Raw genomic sequence first — 21088 nt, 5'->3', positions numbered from 1 at the left:
ATCAGAACAAATACTCAATAAAGACAGGGCATAGTCTAACCTTCTCTCAAGCTTTGTGCAAGCAAATCAGGATGAATGCTCAATAAACGGGTTGTCTGAAGGAGCCCTTACTTCAAAACGTGATAAGGCAGCCTTGGTGCATTTACTCATTTGGCTAAGTGGGGCCCTGGACTTTTGCCCCCAAGTTCTGCTCTCACCAGTGGCTGCTGTCAAAGTTACTGGAGCAGTAGTAGAACCGTAGCGACCCTGTCCAGGCCACGCACTCTGCGAGTGGCGTTCGCGTGCAGCGTAGTTCTGAATCAGCCCACCGTGTGTCTTTAATTTTCAGTCCCTAGAATATCCTAAATCGTTACACGGATCCGTTGGTTCTTGACTAGGCACCTTTTTCCAGCGAGGGCAGGCTCGGCAGCTTCTCCAGTGCTCACTACGCGTGCTCAAAATATGTCTTTTCTTGCGCTTGCTCTGTGGAGAAACAAGGGAGAGTAAATAAATAAATAAATAAAAAGGAGGGGGAAATAGACTCTGCTCCGCCCTTTCTCCCGTTTTTAGCCACTCAGCTCGGTTCCTTGCTGAGCCAGTCACAGGTTGAAATGGCAACTCGCTTAGGGTTTTCTCCCGCCTCCTGCTCTCTTAGCAAGGCCCTAGTGGGTGTGAGGGGGAGGCGACTGTAGTCGTAAGCAAGGTCTGGGAAGCGGTGCTCCTTCGCTTCAGCTCAAGTGTGGAAGGAGGATGGAAAGTCAGCTTTGAGGCGCTTCAACGAGCGAGGCAGGCGGCGTGTCAGTCACCCGGTCGCTCGGGCAGCCTCCACGCGCTCCCGCTTCGAGCCGAAGCAGCGGGGCTTCTGCGGGGTCTTGCCCCCACCGCCAGCAGAGGCCGCTGAAGAGGGGCAGTGGCTGAGGTGGTGGTGGCGGCGGCCGCAGCGGCTGCCCCATGTCCCGCAAGGCCAATGTGGAATATACCCTGCGGAGCCTGAGCAACCTGATGGGCGAGAAGCGCCGCCGCCAGCAGCAGCAGGCGCCTGAAGGCTCGTCGAGCCTCGGGGAGCGGAGCCTCATCGCCGCCGCCGAGTCCTGCTCCAGCCTGAACAGCCAAGCGTCGAGCAGCGGAGGCGCGGGAGACGGCGGTAGAGGCGGCTGCGCGGACCTGGAGCGGGCGGCTCGCCGTCAGTTCCAGCAAGACGAGACGCCTAGCTTCGTCTATGTGGCGTCGGTGTTCTCCGCCTTGGGCGGCTTCCTCTTCGGCTATGACACTGGCGTGGTGTCCGGGGCCCTTCTGCTGCTCAAGAAGGAGCTCAACCTGGACGCTTTCTGGCAGGAACTGCTGGTCTCCAGCACGGTGGGCGCCGCCGCCTTCTCGGCGCTGCTCGGAGGGGTGCTCAACGGGTGGTGCGGCCGCCGAGCCTGCATCCTCCTGGCTAGCTTCGTCTTCACAGCCGGAGCTGCCCTGCTGGCTGCAGCTCAGAACAAAGAAACGCTGCTGGGTGGGCGCATCGTGGTGGGGCTCGGCATAGGTAAGGGTTAGGTTCTCTTCGTCAGACCCCCTTTATCCTTGCGCGCTCTCGGGGCACCTTTTCGGCTCTCGAAACTTTTTTTGCATCCCTGCTGTCCGAATGGATGCTGTGCACCTCCTACCGCCAGCACGCTTTGCCTGCTGTAAACTCCTGCGTCCTTCCTTTTTGCTTTCAGTTCTGCTCTGGGACGGCACAATCCTATGCGTGTCCAGATAAATAAAACCCACTTTGTGCAATGGGACTTTTTCCCAGGTAATTTTGCATAGAATTGCCTTTAATTCATGTTTGCAACCACATAGAAAGTTGTTGAGGCTGTTGTGACATACAGTCAACTGTTCTTGAGACTGTTGGTAGAATACAGTATGGAACAGGTAATGTTATCAACCTCCTCAGGGTTTGTGCCCTTAAAAATGTGGAGGTAGTTTCCCCCAGTTTTTTCTCTTCCTCTCAGCCCTGCTTTTTAATCTTTTGTGTTGGTGTCATTTTAAACGACAAAAAAACTATTCTGGATAACTTTAGCAATTATGACTTGAACTCTTAATGCTTCTTAATGGATTCTTCCTGTCTACTGGCAAGTGAAAACCCTGACTCTATCAAATGAAAGTAAGAAGGGCATACCATTTTCATTGTTAACAGTCGAGATTTTGGTGGTTATTGATAATCATTACTTTTAAAAAAAGCAAAGTTCCATGTTTACCAATTCTCTAAAGGTGAATTGCATCCCTGTGCTATTAAGTGACCTTTTGTGTCATGTCTGTTTGCAAGTCAGAAATTAAGTTTAAATATGATTTTGGTTGTCAGTGGCATTGATACAGAACCTCTAATGTACCCTTGTTGGCCAAATATAATTATACTGTAGTTTGACAGTGGTAGTAATCTTTTATATCTTGTTGAGAGATGTGCAGTAGGACCAAGTTTGACTCAGTCCTGAGTTAAAATTCAGATGGTACAGCTGATGGTATTGTGGGGGGAAATGTCACCTCCCTGAAAGAGTACCATGTATACAACTGGGATAGCATGTAATAGCTTGTACAGTTAAGTCTACATAGAATGCTACACATTACATAATGGCAAACAGACATTCTTTACATATTTCATTTCCTCCTAGTATATTGAAGGGTTCTTGCTGTTGCTTGTGATTCCCTTGTTTTGATGCGCAATATCTGAAAGGTGAGCTTTTATTGCTCCTGCGATCTCTAATAGCAGTCTGTATTTTGGTGAAACATCATTTCTTGACATTTCCAGAACTTGTTTTTTGAATTGACTTTGGAATATAAGCTTAACAAAATACCCTACTTGTTAATACACAAAGACTGCAACCATACACACTTTCCTTGGAATAAGGCTCGTAGAATTCAGTGGGATTTACTTCCGCATAGATATGTTTGGACTGGCATACATTTTTGTAGAAGCAATATTTTTGTAAAACTGACACTTATTTTTATTCTGTCCTTACATCAAGGAGTTCAGGGAAGCCTATATGATCTTCCCACTCCCTTTTGCTCCTAGCACTGAGATAGGATTAGGGTGAAAGGGTGTGACTGGCTGAATATAGATTTGAAACCAGATGTTAATCCTGTACAGTTTACTATTTCAGTAGAAAAATACTAAGACAAAAAAATGGTGGTTAGATGAACAAATTATTCATAATGGGTTGTATGTACCTTTTCTACTTTGTTATAACCAGTTCATTTGGATATTGATTTCAGTATAACTGACTTCTGGGTAAGTGCGTTTCGACTGGTATCTCAATTAGTCTAAATCTTGGAACCATATTTTGTTTTAGACAGCAAGAATATTGTTAAGTGTATTAGGTGTATTAGCCAAATACTGGTTTCTTACACTCTTTGTCAACTTCATAGTCTTCACAGTACTCAGATCTTCACATTGACCCTTCTTTTTCTTGCTAAAGCCTCTTCTCTCCATCTGTGTGTGGCTTTGTCATTCTGTCCATATTAATTTTTCTTCTCTCTATGTCCTTCCCCCCCCCCCCGGCTGTCCACTGTGAGAAGACTTCATTACCAATTCACTGGGCGCCTTTGGTTATCTTTTCCAATGGGTCATACAACACCATGTTTTTCTCTCTGTCATACTCTGACTCATTTCATTCCTTCTTCAACTTGCCCCCACTTCTATCCATTTGCCTTCACTAATGTATTCTATTAGAATTGGATTCTGTGGGCAGAGCTGCGTTCATTTCATCCTGCCTTTTTTAACCCTTTGCAATATAAAAAACCTCTACACCTTGTCATAAGGAAGGACCACTAATGCAGGTGATCATACTTGCCTTCTTTGCCATCCGTTTTTCATGACTTTGAACTCTAAATGGTGTGTTCACTCCTTATTTGTCATGTAACTTGCTCAGTTGTAATGCATGCTTCAAGTTTATTTCTTGTTGAAGTCAGAACATGCTGAGTACAGATGTAGAATTTCAAACCATTGTTCCATTGCTCTCCACAGTTTGCATCTGTGAAGTCGTACTGTTGAAAGCTTTTGCTATCAGAAGCACTGCTGGAGCTTTCCAAACAGTGCACAACTTTCTGAAAATGGATACAGGGAGCCTATGTTGTCCCACAGCATTATTAGTGTTGGTATAAAAAGAGAGAAGTGAAGATGTCTATTGCATGTTTATTCATAGTGGTAGGATGCTATTTCTCAGCCATTCATTGAAAAACTACAGGAGGTTGTAGCATGTTGAATGTTCCTTCTGAGAAGTTATTGTAATTGTATTAACATAAGGTTGATGAATCATGAGTAATAAAAATGCTGGCAATTCATATCAGTGTATTTGTGCTTAAATGAGTTGCAGTTCATGTATTTGACTATTAGCGTGCTGTAGGAGCATATAGTATAAAGTTTCTGGGTGTTGAAATTATTAGAACAAAAGTGTAATTAACTTTATCTGGATACAACCCATTACAAATAAGGTAATTTGACAGTTATAATTTTAAAAGTAAAAGAAGAACTTCAGTGTTTTTCTCTTCATGTGTGTACCTACTGTTAAATTGACATGATTTACATTGCCTGTATGTCAGTCTATGTTCTGCATATCTTGTAAGGAAGAAAATCAGTGTTATTCATTATACTGCCACAAGAGTAGCCAGCATGGATTTTTTGCATTCTTCAAAGTTAAATTGAAAATACCCACCATGCCATTCTGCTGATTCCCATAAGCACATTTCAAAACAAAACCTTACAAAACTTATAGTCCTGAACTCAGAAACACTTGCTTAACAACGCTCTAAGTTTTCATGACAATACACACAACAGTCAGAAAGAATTGAGAGTTCAAATGTAAAACAAGAGGGAGAAAATCCAGACCCCTGTTAGACTTTTTCTTATCAGTGGTTTCATAATTTGTTGAAATTAATTAAAGATCAGCCATGTTCACAGAGTACCTATAATCCTATTACTGCCCTTGCCCCATACTCTGACCTGTCATGGCCCCGTCAGAGGACTCCTCAGATGAGGACGACTCGGGAGTAACAGCAGCAGACCCAGGAGCAGCAGGAGACACGGAGGAGCCTCCTGAGAATCCAGCTCCTTCTGCCCATCAGCTGCAGAGCACCCCAGGGACAGCAGAGGCCCTGCAGCCAGACAGTGAACAGGATACTCCCCCCTCACCTGCAGAACGTAGACAGCAGAAAGTCAGGCAGAAGAGAGGCAGGCCTGTCTCCTTAAGGCCCAAACGCTGAGGGCTCACACCTGCTGTCCATCCTGCTCTTTATAAGGCACACCTTGGCTGCAGCTTGTTGCTGACTGCAACGTCAGGCGTGGCTTTGTGTAGACCTAGTTTCCCTGCAGCATCTCTTTGACTGACCTCCTTGGCAATTGATCCCGGACCTCCACTGACCTCGCTTCTGGACTTCTGACTCGGCAAGTACGCTTCGGATAGGCCTGGCAGATTTACAACCCGACTGCTGGCTAAGGACTTTCCTTCCCTGCCAAAGACCCAGGAATTTCCAGCCCCCCCTGACACTGCTGAGGCAGTGTAGGGCTGACAACCTTTATCCTCTGGAGTTTAAAAGTTTAAACAATGCATGGCTGATTATTAATTAATTTAAGAAATTTAACATTGAAGTCTATTATAATTTTGGGCATGCTCAGTAAGAACCAAATGTCAGTGCTCTAAAAGCCAGACTCACAGCTGTTTTGCTTGGCTAATCAGGGGACCACCCGCTAGCAACTCTCAGCACCATTCACAGCTTCCCAGGATTCTTTGGAGGAAGCCGTGACTGTTTAAAGTGGAATAAAGGTCCGGTGTGGATGTGGCCAGGGACAGCTTTGGTTTAAATTTGGATGGGAGACTACATGTGTAAGAAACAACGGTTCTGAAGAGACCAAGACAAGATTTTTAGTGAAGCAGTTTCAAAAGCTTTATTATACGTTCTTGCAACGTCTTGCAAGAGCGGGTGTCCACAGGATGGGCACACCCAAATGACATTGGTACAAATCTTTTGTCCTCTAGCCCGATGCTTCATGCCCTCCCCTGTTTCCTCATTGGACAGAGTACTTCAGGGTTCACAGCCTATCAGAGCCGCCTGTCCCTGTCACATGAAACTCCTCCCCTGTTTACATCTCCCACTCCTCAGTTTTAGGCTACCTTATACCCTTATTTATTATTTCCCATATATGGTATATTGCTCCCCTCCCCTCCTCATTAACTAAGCATAAAAACTCCCTTTACATCAAGCAAAGCAATGAAGGACTAAAAACATCAGCTGAATTAGTCAAGTGTAAATCTCCTTTCTATTTTGAAGTGGAACTTGGCCACAAACTGTCTGTTCTGGCTGCTTTTATTTAAACTTCAGACAGATGTCCTATTCTAAGAAAAAGCCCCTTTTTCTCTACTTATGTTAACTTCAGCCTCTATAGAATATCTATTACAATTAGTCTATCAATTTATTAACCACTTATTCTTAACAATAAAATCACATATTTTATTTATCCTTAGAATATTCTGAAAAAGCAACATATTATATGCATTTCCCACAATCCCTCCTCTTTTTATTTCATTCTTTTTGTTGTCTTTTTCATTAAGTCTTCAGGTTTCTGTATGGTCTCACATCGAGTTTCCTGGGAAGATTGAGAATCTCCTTCTGGTTCTGCTAAAAGTAACATATTTTCATTATAGGGAGGAGGTTCCAAAAGCATTTAATTGGTTACAGCTGTCTCCATTATTTTCTGTGCTAACCCCCATACACATGGTATGATGCAACACCCTACAGCCATTAATACCTCTGCTACTATTATTAGTGAGGTAAATACCGATACAATCCATCCCTTCCATTTTCCAAACTTGGTCTCCAACCACCTAGTAAGTCGGTCATCTATACCTGATAGAGTCTATATAAATCAGGAATCTATTACCTCTCTTTTATTTCTTTTACTAAACATCTTAGTTTGTTCAAATGCCAGGGTAAATGGTTTTTGTCAATTGTGCTATAGCACATGTCCCTGTCCAGTTTTCAGGAAGGATAGCCTGTAATGTTCCACCTCCACAATACCATCATAAGTCTGCCTGTGCTACTTGAAGGTGAGAAGAACTACTTGACCCATCCCCTGTACAACCATCCAAAGTTCCCACCTTTTGGGTGGTTTCTAGAAACTCTGGCAAACACTGGAGGTGCCCTTACGTCTCTAGGTTTTAAGGCTGGGAACTGGTGGGAAAGCTCTTGACAGGTCTCATTGTTCCAAGCACTCCCATGCTGGTATAGAGTCAACAGGCAACTTATTTTGGTGGTACTGTCTGGTCCTTCTATAGAGGAGGGAGCTATTTGTGCTATTAGCCTGCCTGTTGCACAAGCATAGCAGTTCGACTATATATTTTACCCATCCTACCCAGGCATTTTATTTCTCCATATCTTGTCTCTATTTTGAATATAAATACATGGGATAGGACCATCCTAATCAAACTGCAATTTAGACTCCCCCTATCTTTTCATGAACTCCCTATCTCGCCCCTCTACCTCCCACCAAGCTTCTGCCGGCTGCCTCCCCCCTTCTTCCTCTGGTTGTTAAGGCAGAATACGCATATGTTCCTAGCCTGCTTGTCCTCGCCTAACAACAGAATATTGGTCAAGTGGACGATGTAACTGGAAGCCAGGCGCAGTGTCTCAATCTTGGAGATGGGCTTAAGGGGAATGAGGGTGCGGAGAGCCATAAAGGCCATATTAATTTTCTGAGTCCGGACCTTCTGGCGGGCATTGGCTGCCTGTCGCTGCCTCACCATCACTTACAGCAAAAGAGATATAAGAAAATGATTACAAGGCAGATACTGATTACAAATCCCACTATTTCAAGGAGGATGGAAATCATAGGGACTACAGTAGTATTATACATTCCACCCAACTTTTATTTCTACTGATATGGTACCAGTTGCCAACCTGGAAATACAGGAATCCCCCTCCCGGGGTATCCTATCAAGAATGTGTCCAATTTGAAGGGGTATTATTGCCAAACCTTGTGGTTTTATTAGTCCTAATTCTCTGATAGGAAGTGTTTTGGTCTATAGTACTATGGATACCCTGCTTCCCGTCTGCTCATTTCTTCTTCTTTCCTTACTTCCTCTGGAGTCCAGGAGCTATTTTGTAGTTTGTCGGTGAAATTCCACTCCTTTTCACACTGATTACACTTTAAACTATTTCGATGTTCCCTTATTCCTAATTTTCCTATGCTCTGCCAACCCCAACCTTTTTGTCCCCACCTGAAATTATATAAGGGGAAGACTAGGTTTTGCCCTTTATGATATGTTATCCAATATCCTCGGTCCCCCTCTCCCCACAAGACTATTAGCTGTTTCTTTTGGCAATATTCTGCCTGATATACGTGTGGGCACGGGGTCCTAACCCAAGTTTCCTTCCATTCCCACCCTGAACTCCAAGTATCTAATTCTGGAATTAGTAAAGTCTCAAATCTCTCCTTATCTGTCCAGTTTTGATCCTCTAACTCAATCCTCCAGTGGTCTTCCGCAGGAGTAGCCGTGGTGCTTGTCCTGGGATTTCCATCTGTATTGTACTGGTCCACGTAGTGGGTAAGGAACCTGGTTTTACTCTAGTGTAATGAGTCCAGCCTTTTTAGGAACACCCAGTCTCCTGGCTTTGTCTCATAAACAGCGCTCTCCCCCTTTCCTTAGAGAAGATATAGAAGAAAATAGTGCCAGTACATAATTTTTCATAAACTGATCATTAGTTCCAAAGGTTAGTGCTTTTGCCACACCCCTAAATATAGTAGTCCATAATCTCCAACTCATATATACAGTAACAGTTACAACATGTATAATAGCCATAATATATGAACATGCAAAAGGAGGGTCAGACTATAATGAGCCCTGAAACCCTGGGCCATGAAGTGAATGTCCACCATCCTTGTCATGATCCATAACAAAACTGAAATGTTCTTTTGCCCAATACTTGTTGTTTATCATTATGTATTGGGGCAATAAATGTGTATTATTCTTAACATAAAAATACAAATAATTTTAATACCATGATTATTTCTAATATTATCCTAAAGTACCCCTTTTAACTATAAGAGAGTAATCTAAATACTCCATTTTACCTTGTTTCTTAGTAAAACAAAGGAGAGAATTCCCCTATAGTGAAATTCTCACATAAATAACCAGACACTGTTTTGCCATGAAATTTACATATACCCCCCTTTTCCTGGCAAAACAATATGAGCATAAGAATCCATTGAATGGGCAACATCAGTCTATGTCCACTGGTCCAGGCAGTTGGCTACCTGCCACATCCATCGGACCAGACACAATGATCTTTCCCATACAAAGGACTTCAATATTTAACATTTATTATTATCAAGCTTAAAACCCACACTGGTTTTATAATTATATTGCCCCTTATTCTATAACGTTGTCATAAACAGGCACTTTCTCCTGGCTCTATAGATAGAAATCCGTCTGTGTTAGCACAGAAGCAGTTCTTTTGTGGGCAGTTTCTAAAAAGTTGGTCTTTTCAGCCTGTGCTGGAACAATTTATCAAACTACTAATTTCTCCATATTAAATATTAAAAAGCAGAAGTTTTGTTTCAACTCCTCTTTTCTGAGCCGAATATCAGGCTGTAGCAAAAATAGCGGACGCATGTGAACCTTCCCCTGAACACTCTGTTCAGCTGGGAAAGTCCCTGCCACTCAGTTGAGAGAGAGAGAGACCAAAATGAAGTAATCTCTTCAACTGGATGTTACCCTAAAAGTCTATTCAGATCTGGACTTTCCAGATGACCGTTGGACTGGATTTCAAGGAAACTGGCACAGCTGAAAATCCACTTCAGTAGACGCCCAGGTGTGAAGTTTCTGGCCCTTCAAAAGAACAATAGACTCGTGGAGAAGTTTCCACCAAAGGACTGACAGGACCAATAATCCAGACCATATAAAATGGTAGGAATACCTTTTAGTTTCTTAATTATCTTTCCTTTACTTTTTATAAACTAACATTAATATGATTTTTATCCTATCAAATGATTAAAGTATACACATGTGTCAATTCTGTATACAGAATTTCTCAATGTTTTTCATCTAACAATTTATCTTAAAATTGTATTTGATTTAACAATATTTATGACACTATTTCCTAATTAAATCAGTCAAATTCATTTATATCTCATTCTCTTTATATATAATTACTATAGTCATGACTCCCCTTTCTCTTCTCATGACATTGTTCACTTTCCTGGGAGTATGTACTTATAACGAAATACTGCCTATTCCAATTATTTTTAATCTTGAGTGAGTGTCCCCACTCAGGCACTACTTCATAACTACTGAGAAACATTCCAAGTTTTCCTAAGAACCTGAATGTTTATACATAAATCCTTACTCATTAGACAACAAAGGAGTAGGATAGAGTAATTTCCCTCAAAAGGGATATACATGTAAAATCATATGGCAGTTCCACATTTTTAAAGTAATTGGCCCTACACTAATAACCCAAATAAAATTTATATTCACCCTATAACTTATCAGAAGTTTAATAGGCTCTCTTCTCATTTAGGGGGACCTAGTTGTCAAAACTGGAAAACCAAGTCCTACCTTCCAAAGCCATTTTAATGATTTTAATTCTAAATTAAAGATCCTTTCTTCTGGGAACTGCTGCTTTTTGCTTTAAGTGCTTATATGAGTATGCCTCAAAGATAAGAATTCTACTGGAAACATGCCATATTTCTCATACATTTTGGACATTTTACTTTCTTATTTTCTGCTGCAAAAATGACAAGTGGGTAAAACTGACCACCTTTATACACATTTTACTTCTTTTTGCTCTCAATTTATTTTTCTCCACAACAAATCCTCGATAATGTTTGGGATCTCCTTACAAAATCCAGAGGATGGGTTGTGGGGCTTATCTTAACTTGGGTGCATTAATCTTGGTGTGAATCCTAATATGACCTCCTGCACTTGGTTCTCATTTTCAGATTCCACTCTTTATCTAACAACTTTCTCCACCTCTCAATTGAAAACACTGGAGTGAAGGGAACAGCCTTCTTCTAAATTTTCCTTTTCTTCCTTTTCCTTATTTAATTCGTTTTCTGTGGTTGTGGACATTACCTGTCCTACACCACCCTTTCTAACACATGTACAATGTCCAGACCACAATTCTCACCCTTACTGGATCCTTAAATTAATGGCCTTGACTTAACTTCACAACATTGTCCATCTCTTTTGTCACATCCTTAATTCCCAACACCAACAACACCAAATGATTATTCAAACCTAATTTTCTAATTGTTTTATTTCCTGTTTGATGAAACTGGGGACAATTTCTATAATTGGTACTGATGGAACTAATATATTAATTGTGATTGGTTCTGACTGTAAGGCAATTTCTCTTGCCTTTTCATTAACTAACTTGTTTAGTTACTGTATAAACACCCATACATCCATAACTTGTATCCCACTGTGACTTCCTTTGTGTAGAATAGTCATTAATAGTGGGTCTTGTATCAGGCTCTGTTTGAGTTGTTGCAACTTTACTGGAAGTTGATGAGGGGTCAGAGGGAGCTATGGATGGACTGAGGGAGACCATCAATTTATCCAAATTAATCAGGTCTACTCCAGGCAGTTTCCTCAGTTCTATATTTCCTGAATAGGGTGGAGGGTCCCAGGGAGGACTTTCAGATTTCTCTACCTCCCTTGTCTTTTTAGTTGGTTTATTAGTTCTATCCTGGTTCTTTCTGAATCTTAAAGAATAAGAGTTCTCACTAACATTTCCCACCCAACATGATGCATAATCTGATTCTTCCTGTGAGAATGGTTCTTTATTGTTTACAAACAACAACAACAAAAAAACTTAAATGTTGACAAAGCCAAGCCTCAAAGGCTCCAAATTTGGGCCAAAGTATGGCTAGAGGTTGTAAGGGTTGGCTTGGCCATTCAAAACAACAATATCTAATCATTTTCTTCTTGTCCTTGTCTTTTGTACAAGGCAAGTCTTCCCATACTCTCAACATTACTCCCCATTTTATTCATTAATCAGATTTTCTTTCACTCTTTCCTTTCGTTTCGTGTTTAGAACACGTCTCAGTCACTCACATTCAGGTCTGACACACACTCACACTTTTAAGGCTAGTACCTTCCTCTTCCTGTTTTACACACAAGAAGACAAGGTCCAGCCCGGGACTTTATCCCCACTCCTCCTGTCTCACACACAGGACAGTAAGGTCCAGTCCTCGACCAAGATCAGGGAGCCTCTAACTCCTCACACCTGGACCACCAAAGTCAGGGAGCCTCTAACTCCTCACACTTTGACACCAAGGTCAGGGAGACTTCAACTCCTCACACCCCGGCTATTTCCAAAGTCAGGGAGACTTTAACTCCTCACACTTTGGTTTACTAAGGGACTTCCACCCTTTTTCTACTAAGGTATCACGTTTCAATCCCAGAAACGTAGCTCCCAAGGAGTTTATCTCACGGAGCACCTTCAACGCCACCAATTATGCCGCCCAACAAGATCGGCCACACAGGGCCTTCCCTCAATCCCGCCAACAAAAACAGCCAGATTGGCGGGTACAAGAGAGAGGGCATTCTCAGTGGCGGCCCCCACTCTTTGGAACTCCCTCCCACAAGATTTCCGACATGCCTCTTCCCTAAATGTATTTCGGAAAGCCTTAAAGACCTGGCTTTTTCAGCAGGCCTTCGGGGTATCCGGGGAGGGTTAATCGATATAATTGTAATGCCTCCTACCCAGTTTTAATATTGTTGTTGTAGATCTATTGTTTTTATTGTATTACTGTATTTTATTAATTGTATTTTAATAATTTTGTAAGTCGCCTAGAGTGGCCATTGGCCAGATAGGCGACGAAGAAATTAAATTTATTATTATTATTATTATTTAAACCCCCTGGGCCTTCAGAAGGGACTCCCACCCCTCTTACCTTGTAGTCTGACCATCAAGGCAATACTCACACTAACCTTCCAGTGCCTTTAATGTTTTTCTTACCTTGATCTGTGCACGGAGTTGCCTGGTCACTTCCACGCGTGTCTAGGCGGCGTGCCTACCGTTCCAGGCCTTTCCTTTCCAAGGGACTCACACCCAAGGAATTTCCCCCTGGTTCACAAAATCCTGTCTTATTAAATTAGGTCCTGGGACCTTTTTGTCAGTTGAAGGACCAAACTGTCCCCCTTACTACCTGGGACTGTTGAAAGGTCAACAGGACGCGTCTTCCCACAGTAGAACTGGGACCAGTGGTCACTCCAAAGACTGTATCCCGGACGAGCCCCCATCTGTAAGAAACAACGGTTCTGAAGAGACCAAGACAAGATTTTTAGTGAAGCAGTTTCAAAAGCTTTATTATACGTTCTTGCAACGTCTTGCAAGAGCGGGTGTCCACAGGATGGGCACACCCAAATGACATTGGTACAAATCTTTTGTCCTCTAGCCCGATGCTTCATGCCCTCCCCTGTTTCCTCATTGGACAGAGTACTTCAGGGTTCACAGCCTATCAGAGCCGCCTGTCCCTGTCACATGAAACTCCTCCCCTGTTTACATCTCCCACTCCTCAGTTTTAGGCTACCTTATACCCTTATTTATTATTTCCCATATATGGTATATTGCTCCCCTCCCCTCCTCATTAACTAAGCATAAAAACTCCCTTTACATCAAGCAAAGCAATGAAGGACTAAAAACATCAGCTGAATTAGTCAAGTGTAAATCCCCTTTCTATTTTGAAGTGGAACTTGGCCACAAACTGTCTGTTCTGGCTGCTTTTATTTAAACTTCAGACAGATGTCCTATTCTAAGAAAAAGCCCCTTTTTCTCTACTTATGTTAACTTCAGCCTCTATAGAATATCTATTACAAACAGTCTATCAATTTATTAACCACTTATTCTTAACAATAAAATCACATATTTTATTTATCCTTAGAATATTCTGAAAATGCAACATATTATATGCATTTCCTACACATGTGCCTGTTATAGAACAAAAAGGTGGGGGAAACCCTGAAAAACAATGATATTGTTCACAATGTTTTCCTTTTGGAAGGGAAAGGGTAGAGATGTAAAATTTCTGGAAATTTTGAAGCCATAAAAATGTTTTTTTGGGGGGGGTTTCAGAAAAAGGAAATTTTTGGAAAAATGGAAAAAATGCAATATTAGCACTTTTTACAGATTGAAAGTCACTTTGCTACTCCAGGAACATCAAATGTAATTATGTACAAGTTGGTTTGGCATAAAATTGTCATATTTGGTATATTAAAAGTACATTTTATTCAAATTATTATTAGAAATTGAATTTACTTTTAAAAATTTTACTTTTTTGTAACAAATGGATCTACAAGCTCCTGAACTGTAAGGAACAACTGAACTGTAAGTAACCTCTTTCGTTTTCCAGTTTGTGAGGAGCAGGCAAAAAACAATTAAAAAAAACAACAGAAGAAACCATCAGCATTAATAACAAAGAAAATTGTTTGTCTCAGCTAGTCCTCCACAGTGTCAAGCAGACATAAACCATCTATTCCCATAAAAAGAACTGAGGAAAAAAAGGGGGGGGGGACCAAGATTCAATGAAACATTTTATTCATAATGCTAAAATAAAACATTCCATAATCCACTTTTTATTCATTTTTTCAATGTTTTGGAAAAAACAAAGGTTTTTGGGGAAAATGGTTTTTTTCTGAATTTTTCCATTTTCCCCCCTGGCCTTGACATCTCTAGGAATGGGGCTTTCCTTCTGCCCAAGGCCCACCTACCCAATATCTCCCTCCCTGCCCCTCGCCCAAGTCAGTTTCACCTATCCTAAGTATAACTGTACATGAGTAAATCCCACTGAACTCAAAAAGCCTGCAAATGATCAAACCTGCCCTCCCCTCCTTCCCCTCCGTTCTTCCTTCCCTCTCCTGTCCCATCCCCCCTCCTCCTCCTCCATGGTCAATCTTACCTATTCTAAGCATGATTGCACGTGAGTAAGTCCCATTGAACTCAATAGGTATGCAGATGATCACACCTGCCTTTTCCCTCCCCCTCTCTCCTTCCCCTCCTGTCATTCCCTTCTCCTCTCCTCTCCCCTCTCCTCATCCTTCTTCTTCCTCCCCTGCCCAATCCAGCCCTCCCTCCCTGCTCCTCCATGGTCAGTTTTACCTATCCTAAGCATGATTGCATGGGAGTAAATCCCACTGAACTCAATAAGCATGCAAATGTTCAAACCTGCCCGCCTACCCCCCTCCTCCCCTGTGCCTTTCCTCCTCCCCTCAAATTGCACTTTCTCCTCCTCCCTTCTCCATCTCCCTGTGGTCAGTTTCACCTATCCTAACCATGATTGCAGAGGAATAAATCCCACTGAGCTCAATAAGCATGCAAATGATCAGTCCATTATCAGCAAACTTGCACAGGATCCCATTTCTTACCTCCCGGATTAAAAAGCAGAGAAATTAACTAATAGGCAAAAAGACTCTTGCGGTTTAAGAATGTGCCTATAACCAACAGATATTTCTATCAAACTTTGAAAAGCAGGGAAATTGGGCAGCTATAGTGAATGCACCAGGGGAGCAGGAGACCTGACCTCTTCTCTGAGATATTGGACTGCCGTACAAATTTGTCAAAATGCAAATACAATTTGGGTTGGTCTTTCACAGTCCACAGTGTAGCTTGGAAGAATTTGGTAACATGTGCCTCTGAGCATATGGTGAGTGGTTGCAACACCTGCAATCAGCCCACATAACAGAAATAAGACATGTGCTGTGCTGATCTTGTTTTAGCAGGGAGGAAGCAACATTATTAAGACAGGTGATATCGTTCAGATGGTCACTTTAAATATGTTTGATTTACTTTGTCATTTAGTGAAGTTTCCTATCGTAAATCATTTTCTTTTGCTTTTGTTTCTGTGAATGTGAAGTACAGCAACACTTTGCAAAATTTACCCTAAACTCCAAAAACAATTGTGGAATAATGGCACTGACTATTCTGCAGAACAGTCTCCAGTGGACATGAGGAGTGTCTCAGTTTGCACAAGATAAAACAGTAGGAGGTGAAATATATTCTAGCAAATTTCTAGGTGTGCTCTATGTTTTTAATTGACTATGCCCACCTTTCCTTAAGTGAAGTGGTTTAAGCATAGCAGGCTGAAAACATGCATCCTGGACAGGCCAAGTTTGTTTTTCCCATCAACTAGATTCATAGGCTAAGCAGCAACATATTGTAATCAGTCTGATTTGACATGAAACTGCAGTTTCAGATTCGACTGCTCATGCACCCAAAATAGAAATAGAACATAACCTCCAGCTTGAAACACAAAAGGCTGTCTGTCTTCACCATCATATGACATTGACCAATAAAAAGGCTTTGAGAGTAATAAAAATAAATTTGATTCAGATTTCTAGGATGAATAATAAGAGAAATATAATTTTCTAGGTTAGATTCTCTGTAGAAACAGTAGTAACACAGGAAAGAAGCAAAGTAAGAAGAACACCAACAAACATACAAAAATGTAATTCTCCATGTTTGGAGATGGCAGGTGTTGCCGCCACTCACCATATGCTCAGAGGCACATGTTACCAAATTCTTCCAAGCTACACAGGGAGTGGATTGGATTGTGAAAGACCAACCCAAATTGTGTTTGCATTTTTACAAATGTGTAATTCCCTCCCGTTAAATATTAGACAGGTGCCATCTCTGTTATCTTCTCGGTCTTCTATTGAAGACCTTTTTTCAATAAGCCTTTTAAGTTGAGACCTTATCCCAGTTTGCGTCTGTGTTGGAATTGCTTTTTAATATGTTTCTAAACCTTAAAAAAAAAAAAGCTATGTTTTTAACCTTTTTTAAAGGATGTCTTGAAAGCATTTAAAAATATTTTTAAAGATGTTTTGTTTTAATGTATTTTAAAGTTTGTTTTTATGATGTTTTAAAGTGTTTTTAGTGCTTTTGTTTGCCCCCTGGAGAAGGGCGGGATATAAATCAAATAATAAATAAATAAAATAAATAAATGTGTAGGGCAGTACAGTATTTCAGGGAGGAGGTCAGGTCTCCTGCTCCCCTGGTGCATTCACTCTAGTTGGCCAATTTCCCTGCTTTTTAAAGTTTGATAGAAATATCTGTTGGCTATAGGTATGTTCTTAAACTACAAGGTTTTTTTTGCCTATTAGTGAATATTTCTTTTGTTTAAATTAGCGTGGATTAAATCAAAATAAGGTTTGGGTTTGAACTCTGTCACTGCCACTAAATAAATAAAGTGCAACACTAGCTTGCTGCCCCTCTTCATTTCTTCGATATCACAAATTTATCCTTTGAATCATGAATAACATGGATTTAAGTAGTAGTCCCCTTAATTAAGTAGTCCTATGTCACCAATGGGACTACTTCAATGCGAGTAATGAATTTCAGACTTAGTTGTACAGCAAATCTATTTGATGTGGATAACGTGGTTGCAACATAGTCTAGAAAAAACAGTAAAATAACCTGGTGATGGTGTGTTACCGTTGCCTTCAGCAACATCTGGGCTTCGTTTTATGTTGTGGTAAAATGGGAGTTCACAAAGCTTGCATGGGTCTGTAGAGTGTCTTGGAAGTGCCTGGTTGTTGTTGTTATATGCCTTCAAGTAGATTACGTTTAGGAGTTGGGCTGGCTTGTACCTGGATGGAAGAGTTCTGGAAACTTAACTGGGTTCTTTCAAGGGAAAGGTAATTAGCTCATTTATTGGGTGGAGTGTAACGTCTTTGAAAGGCTTAATTTATTATTTCTATTTTCAGATTCTGATAAGCTAAACACAACATCTATCCAAATGGGGAAAAACATGCCAATCAAGTGACCCCACCCTCCAGGCTTCTTTAAGAGTTAGACTTAAAGGCAAGTCTTAAAGCAGGGATGGGGAACCTGTGGCCCTCCAGATGTCGGATTAAACTCCCATAATCCCTGACCATTGGCCATGCTGTCTGAGGCTGATGACAGTTGGAGTCCAACAATATCTGGTTGTTGTTATGTGCCTTGTTGATTACGACTTATGGCGACTTCCAAGAACATCTGTTCAGATCTTGTAAGTTCAGGTCTGTGGCTTCCTTGATGGAATCAATCCATCTCTTGTTTGGCCTTCCTCTTTTTCCACTCCATGCTGTTTTCCCCAGCATTATTGTCTTTTCTAGTGAATCAGGTCTTCTCATGATGTGTCCAAAGTATGATAACCTCAGTTTCATCATTTTAGCTTCTAGTGACAGTTCTGGTTTAATTTGTTCTAATACCCAATTATTTATCTTTCTTGCAGTCCATAGTATGCGTAAAGCTCTCCTCCAGCATCACATTTCAAATGAGTTGATTTTTCTCTTATCCGCCTTTTTCACTGTCCAATTTTCACATCCATACATAGAGATCGGGAATACCATGGTCTGAATGATCCTGACTTTGGTGTTCAGTGATACATCATTGCATTTGAGGACCTTTTCTAGTTCTTTCACAGCATCCCTCCCCAGTCCTAGCCTTCTTCATATTTAAGAACATAAGAACATAAGAAGAGCCTGCTGGATCAGGCCAGTGGCCCATCTAGTCCAGCATCCTGTTGCCTGGGGGAAGCCCGCAAGCAGGACCCGAGTGCAAGAACACTCTCCCCTCCTGAGGCTTCCGGCAACTGGTGTTCAGAAGCATGCTGCCTCTGACTAGGGTGGCAGAGCACAGCCATCATGGCTAGTAGCCATTGATAGCCCTGTCCTCCATGAATTTGTCTAATCTTCTTTTAAAGCCGTCCAAGCTGGTGGCCATTACTACATCTTGTGGGAGCAAATTCCATAGTTTAACTATGCGCTGAGTAAAGAAGTACTTCCTTTTGTCTGTCCTGAATCTTCCAACATTCAGCTTCTTTGAATGTCCACGAGTTCTAGTGTTATGAGAGAGGGAGAAGAACTTTTCTCTATCCACTTTCTCAATGCCATGCATAATTTTATACACTTCTATCATGTCTCCTCTGACCCGCCTTTTCTCTAAACTAAAAAGCCCCAAATGCTGCAACCTTTCCTCGTAAGGCAGTCGCTCCATCCCCTTGATCATTCTGGTTGCCCTCTTCTGAACCTTTTCCAACTCTAGAATATCCTTTTTGAGATGAGGCGACCAGAACTGTACACAGTATTCCAAATGCGGCCGCACCATAGATTTATACAATGGCATTATGATATCGGTTGTTTTATTTTCAATACCTTTCCTAATTATCGCTAGCATGGAATTTGCCTTTTTCACAGCTGCCGCACACTGGGTCGACATTTTCATCGTGCTGTCCACTACAACCCCGAGGTCTCTCTCCAGGTCGGTCACCGCCAGTTCAGACCCCATGAGCGTATATGTGAAATTCAGATTTTTGCTCCAATATGCATAATTTTACACTTGTTTATATTGAATTGCATTTGCCATTTTTTTGCCCATTCACTCAGTTTGGAGAGGTCATTTTGGAGCTCTTCGCAATCCCTTTTTGTTTTAACAACCCTGAACAATTTAGTGTCATCAGCAAACTTGGCCACTTCACTGCTCACTCCTAATTCTAGGTCATTAATGAACAAGTTGAAAAGTACAGGTCCCAATACCGATCCTTGAGGGACTCCACTTTCTACAGCCCTCCATTGGGAGAACTGTCCGTTTATTCCTACTCTCTGCTTTCTGCTTCTTAACCAATTTCTTATCCACAAGAGGACCTCTCCTCTTATTCCATGACTGCTAAGCTTCCTCAGAAGTCTTTGGTGAGGTACCTTGTCAAACGCTTTTTGAAAGTCTAAGTACACTATGTCCACTGGATCACCTCTATATGCTTGTTGACACTCTCAAAGAATTCTAATAGGTTACTGAGACAGGACTTTCCCTTGCAGAAGCCATGCTGGCTCTGCTTCAGCAAGGCTTGTTCTTCTATGTGCTTAGTTAATCTAGCTTTAATCATACTTTCTACCAGTTTTCCAGGGACAGAAGTTAAGCTAACTGGCCTGTAATTTCCGGGATCCCCTCTGGATCCCTTTTTGAAGATTGGCGTTACATTTGCCACTTTCCAGTCCTCAGGCATGGAGGAGGACCCGAGGGACAAGTTACATATTTTAGTTAGAAGATCAGCAATTTCACCTTTGAGTTCTTTGAGAACTCTCGGGTGGATGCCATCCGGGCCCGGTGATTTGTCAGTTTTTATATTGTCCATTAAGCTTAGAACTTCCTCTCTCGTTACCACTATTTGTCTTAGTTCCTCAGAATCCCTTCCTGCAAATGTTGGTTCAGGTTCGGGGATCTGCCCTATATGTTCCACTGTGAAGACAGATGCAAAGAATTCATTTAGCTTCTCTGCAATCTCCTTATCGTTCTTTAGTACACCTTTGACTCCCTTATCATCCAAGGGTCCAATTGTCTCCCTAGATGGTCTCCTGCTTTGAATGTATTTATAGAATTTGTTGTTGTTGATTTTTATGTTCTTAGCAATGTGCTCCTCAAATTCTTTTTTAGCATCCCTTATTGTCTTCTTGCATTTCTTTTGCCAGAGTTTGTGTTCTTTTTTATTTTCTTCATTTGGACAAGACTTCCATTTTCTGAAGGAAGACTTTTTGCCTCTAAGAGGTTCCTTGACTTTGCTCGTTAACCATGCTGGCATCTTCTTGACTATTGTCTCCATTTTGGTTAATGGCTGTGTGCCAAGGTATTGATAATCCTTGACAAGTTCAATGTCCTCATTGTCAACTTTAAAGTTACGTAAACCTTCTGTTATTACTTTAGTCTTTTTGATGTTCAGCTATAGTCCTGCTTTTGTGCTTTCCTCTTTAACTTTCATCAGCATTCGTTTCAAATCATTACTGGTTTCTGCTAAGAGTATGGTATCGTCTGCATATCTTAAATTATTGATGTTTTTCCCTCCAGTTTTCACACCTCCTTCATCTTGGTCCAATCCTGCTTTCCGTATGATATGTTCTGCATACAGATTAAACAAATAGGGTGATAAAATACACCCTGTCTCACAGCCTTTTCTATTGGGAACCAATCGGTTTCTCCATATTCTGTCCTTACAGTAGCCTCTTGTCCAGAGTATAGGTTGCGCATCAGAACAATCAGATGCTGTGGCACCCCCATTTCTTTTAAAACATTCCATAGTTTTTCATGATCTACACAGTCAAAGGCTTTGCTGGAA

The 21088-nt window shown here is 41.5% G+C and overlaps 1 protein-coding gene across 6 annotated transcripts in view; it reads left to right on the top strand.

Annotated features, from left to right (window-relative positions):
- Window positions 1-588: 588 nt before the first annotated feature.
- SLC2A13 (solute carrier family 2 member 13) overlaps window positions 589-21088 on the top strand; it is a 218206-nt gene continuing 197706 nt past the window's right edge. For all 6 annotated transcript variants that reach the window (XR_009764481.1, XM_061640334.1, XM_061640337.1 and 3 more), the window contains exon 1: window positions 589-1510. Coding sequence is in view for 5 of the 6 variants with exons in the window: in XM_061640334.1 (XP_061496318.1) it covers window positions 931-1510 (580 nt within the window). In the remaining variant the exon portion in view is untranslated. The remainder of the gene's footprint in view (window positions 1511-21088) is intronic.

This window comes from Rhineura floridana, chromosome 8 (assembly GCF_030035675.1).
Source record: "Rhineura floridana isolate rRhiFlo1 chromosome 8, rRhiFlo1.hap2, whole genome shotgun sequence".
In the NCBI taxonomy this organism is placed as follows: Eukaryota; Metazoa; Chordata; class Lepidosauria; order Squamata; family Rhineuridae; genus Rhineura; species Rhineura floridana.
This window is presented reverse-complemented; position numbering and strand designations above follow the sequence as displayed.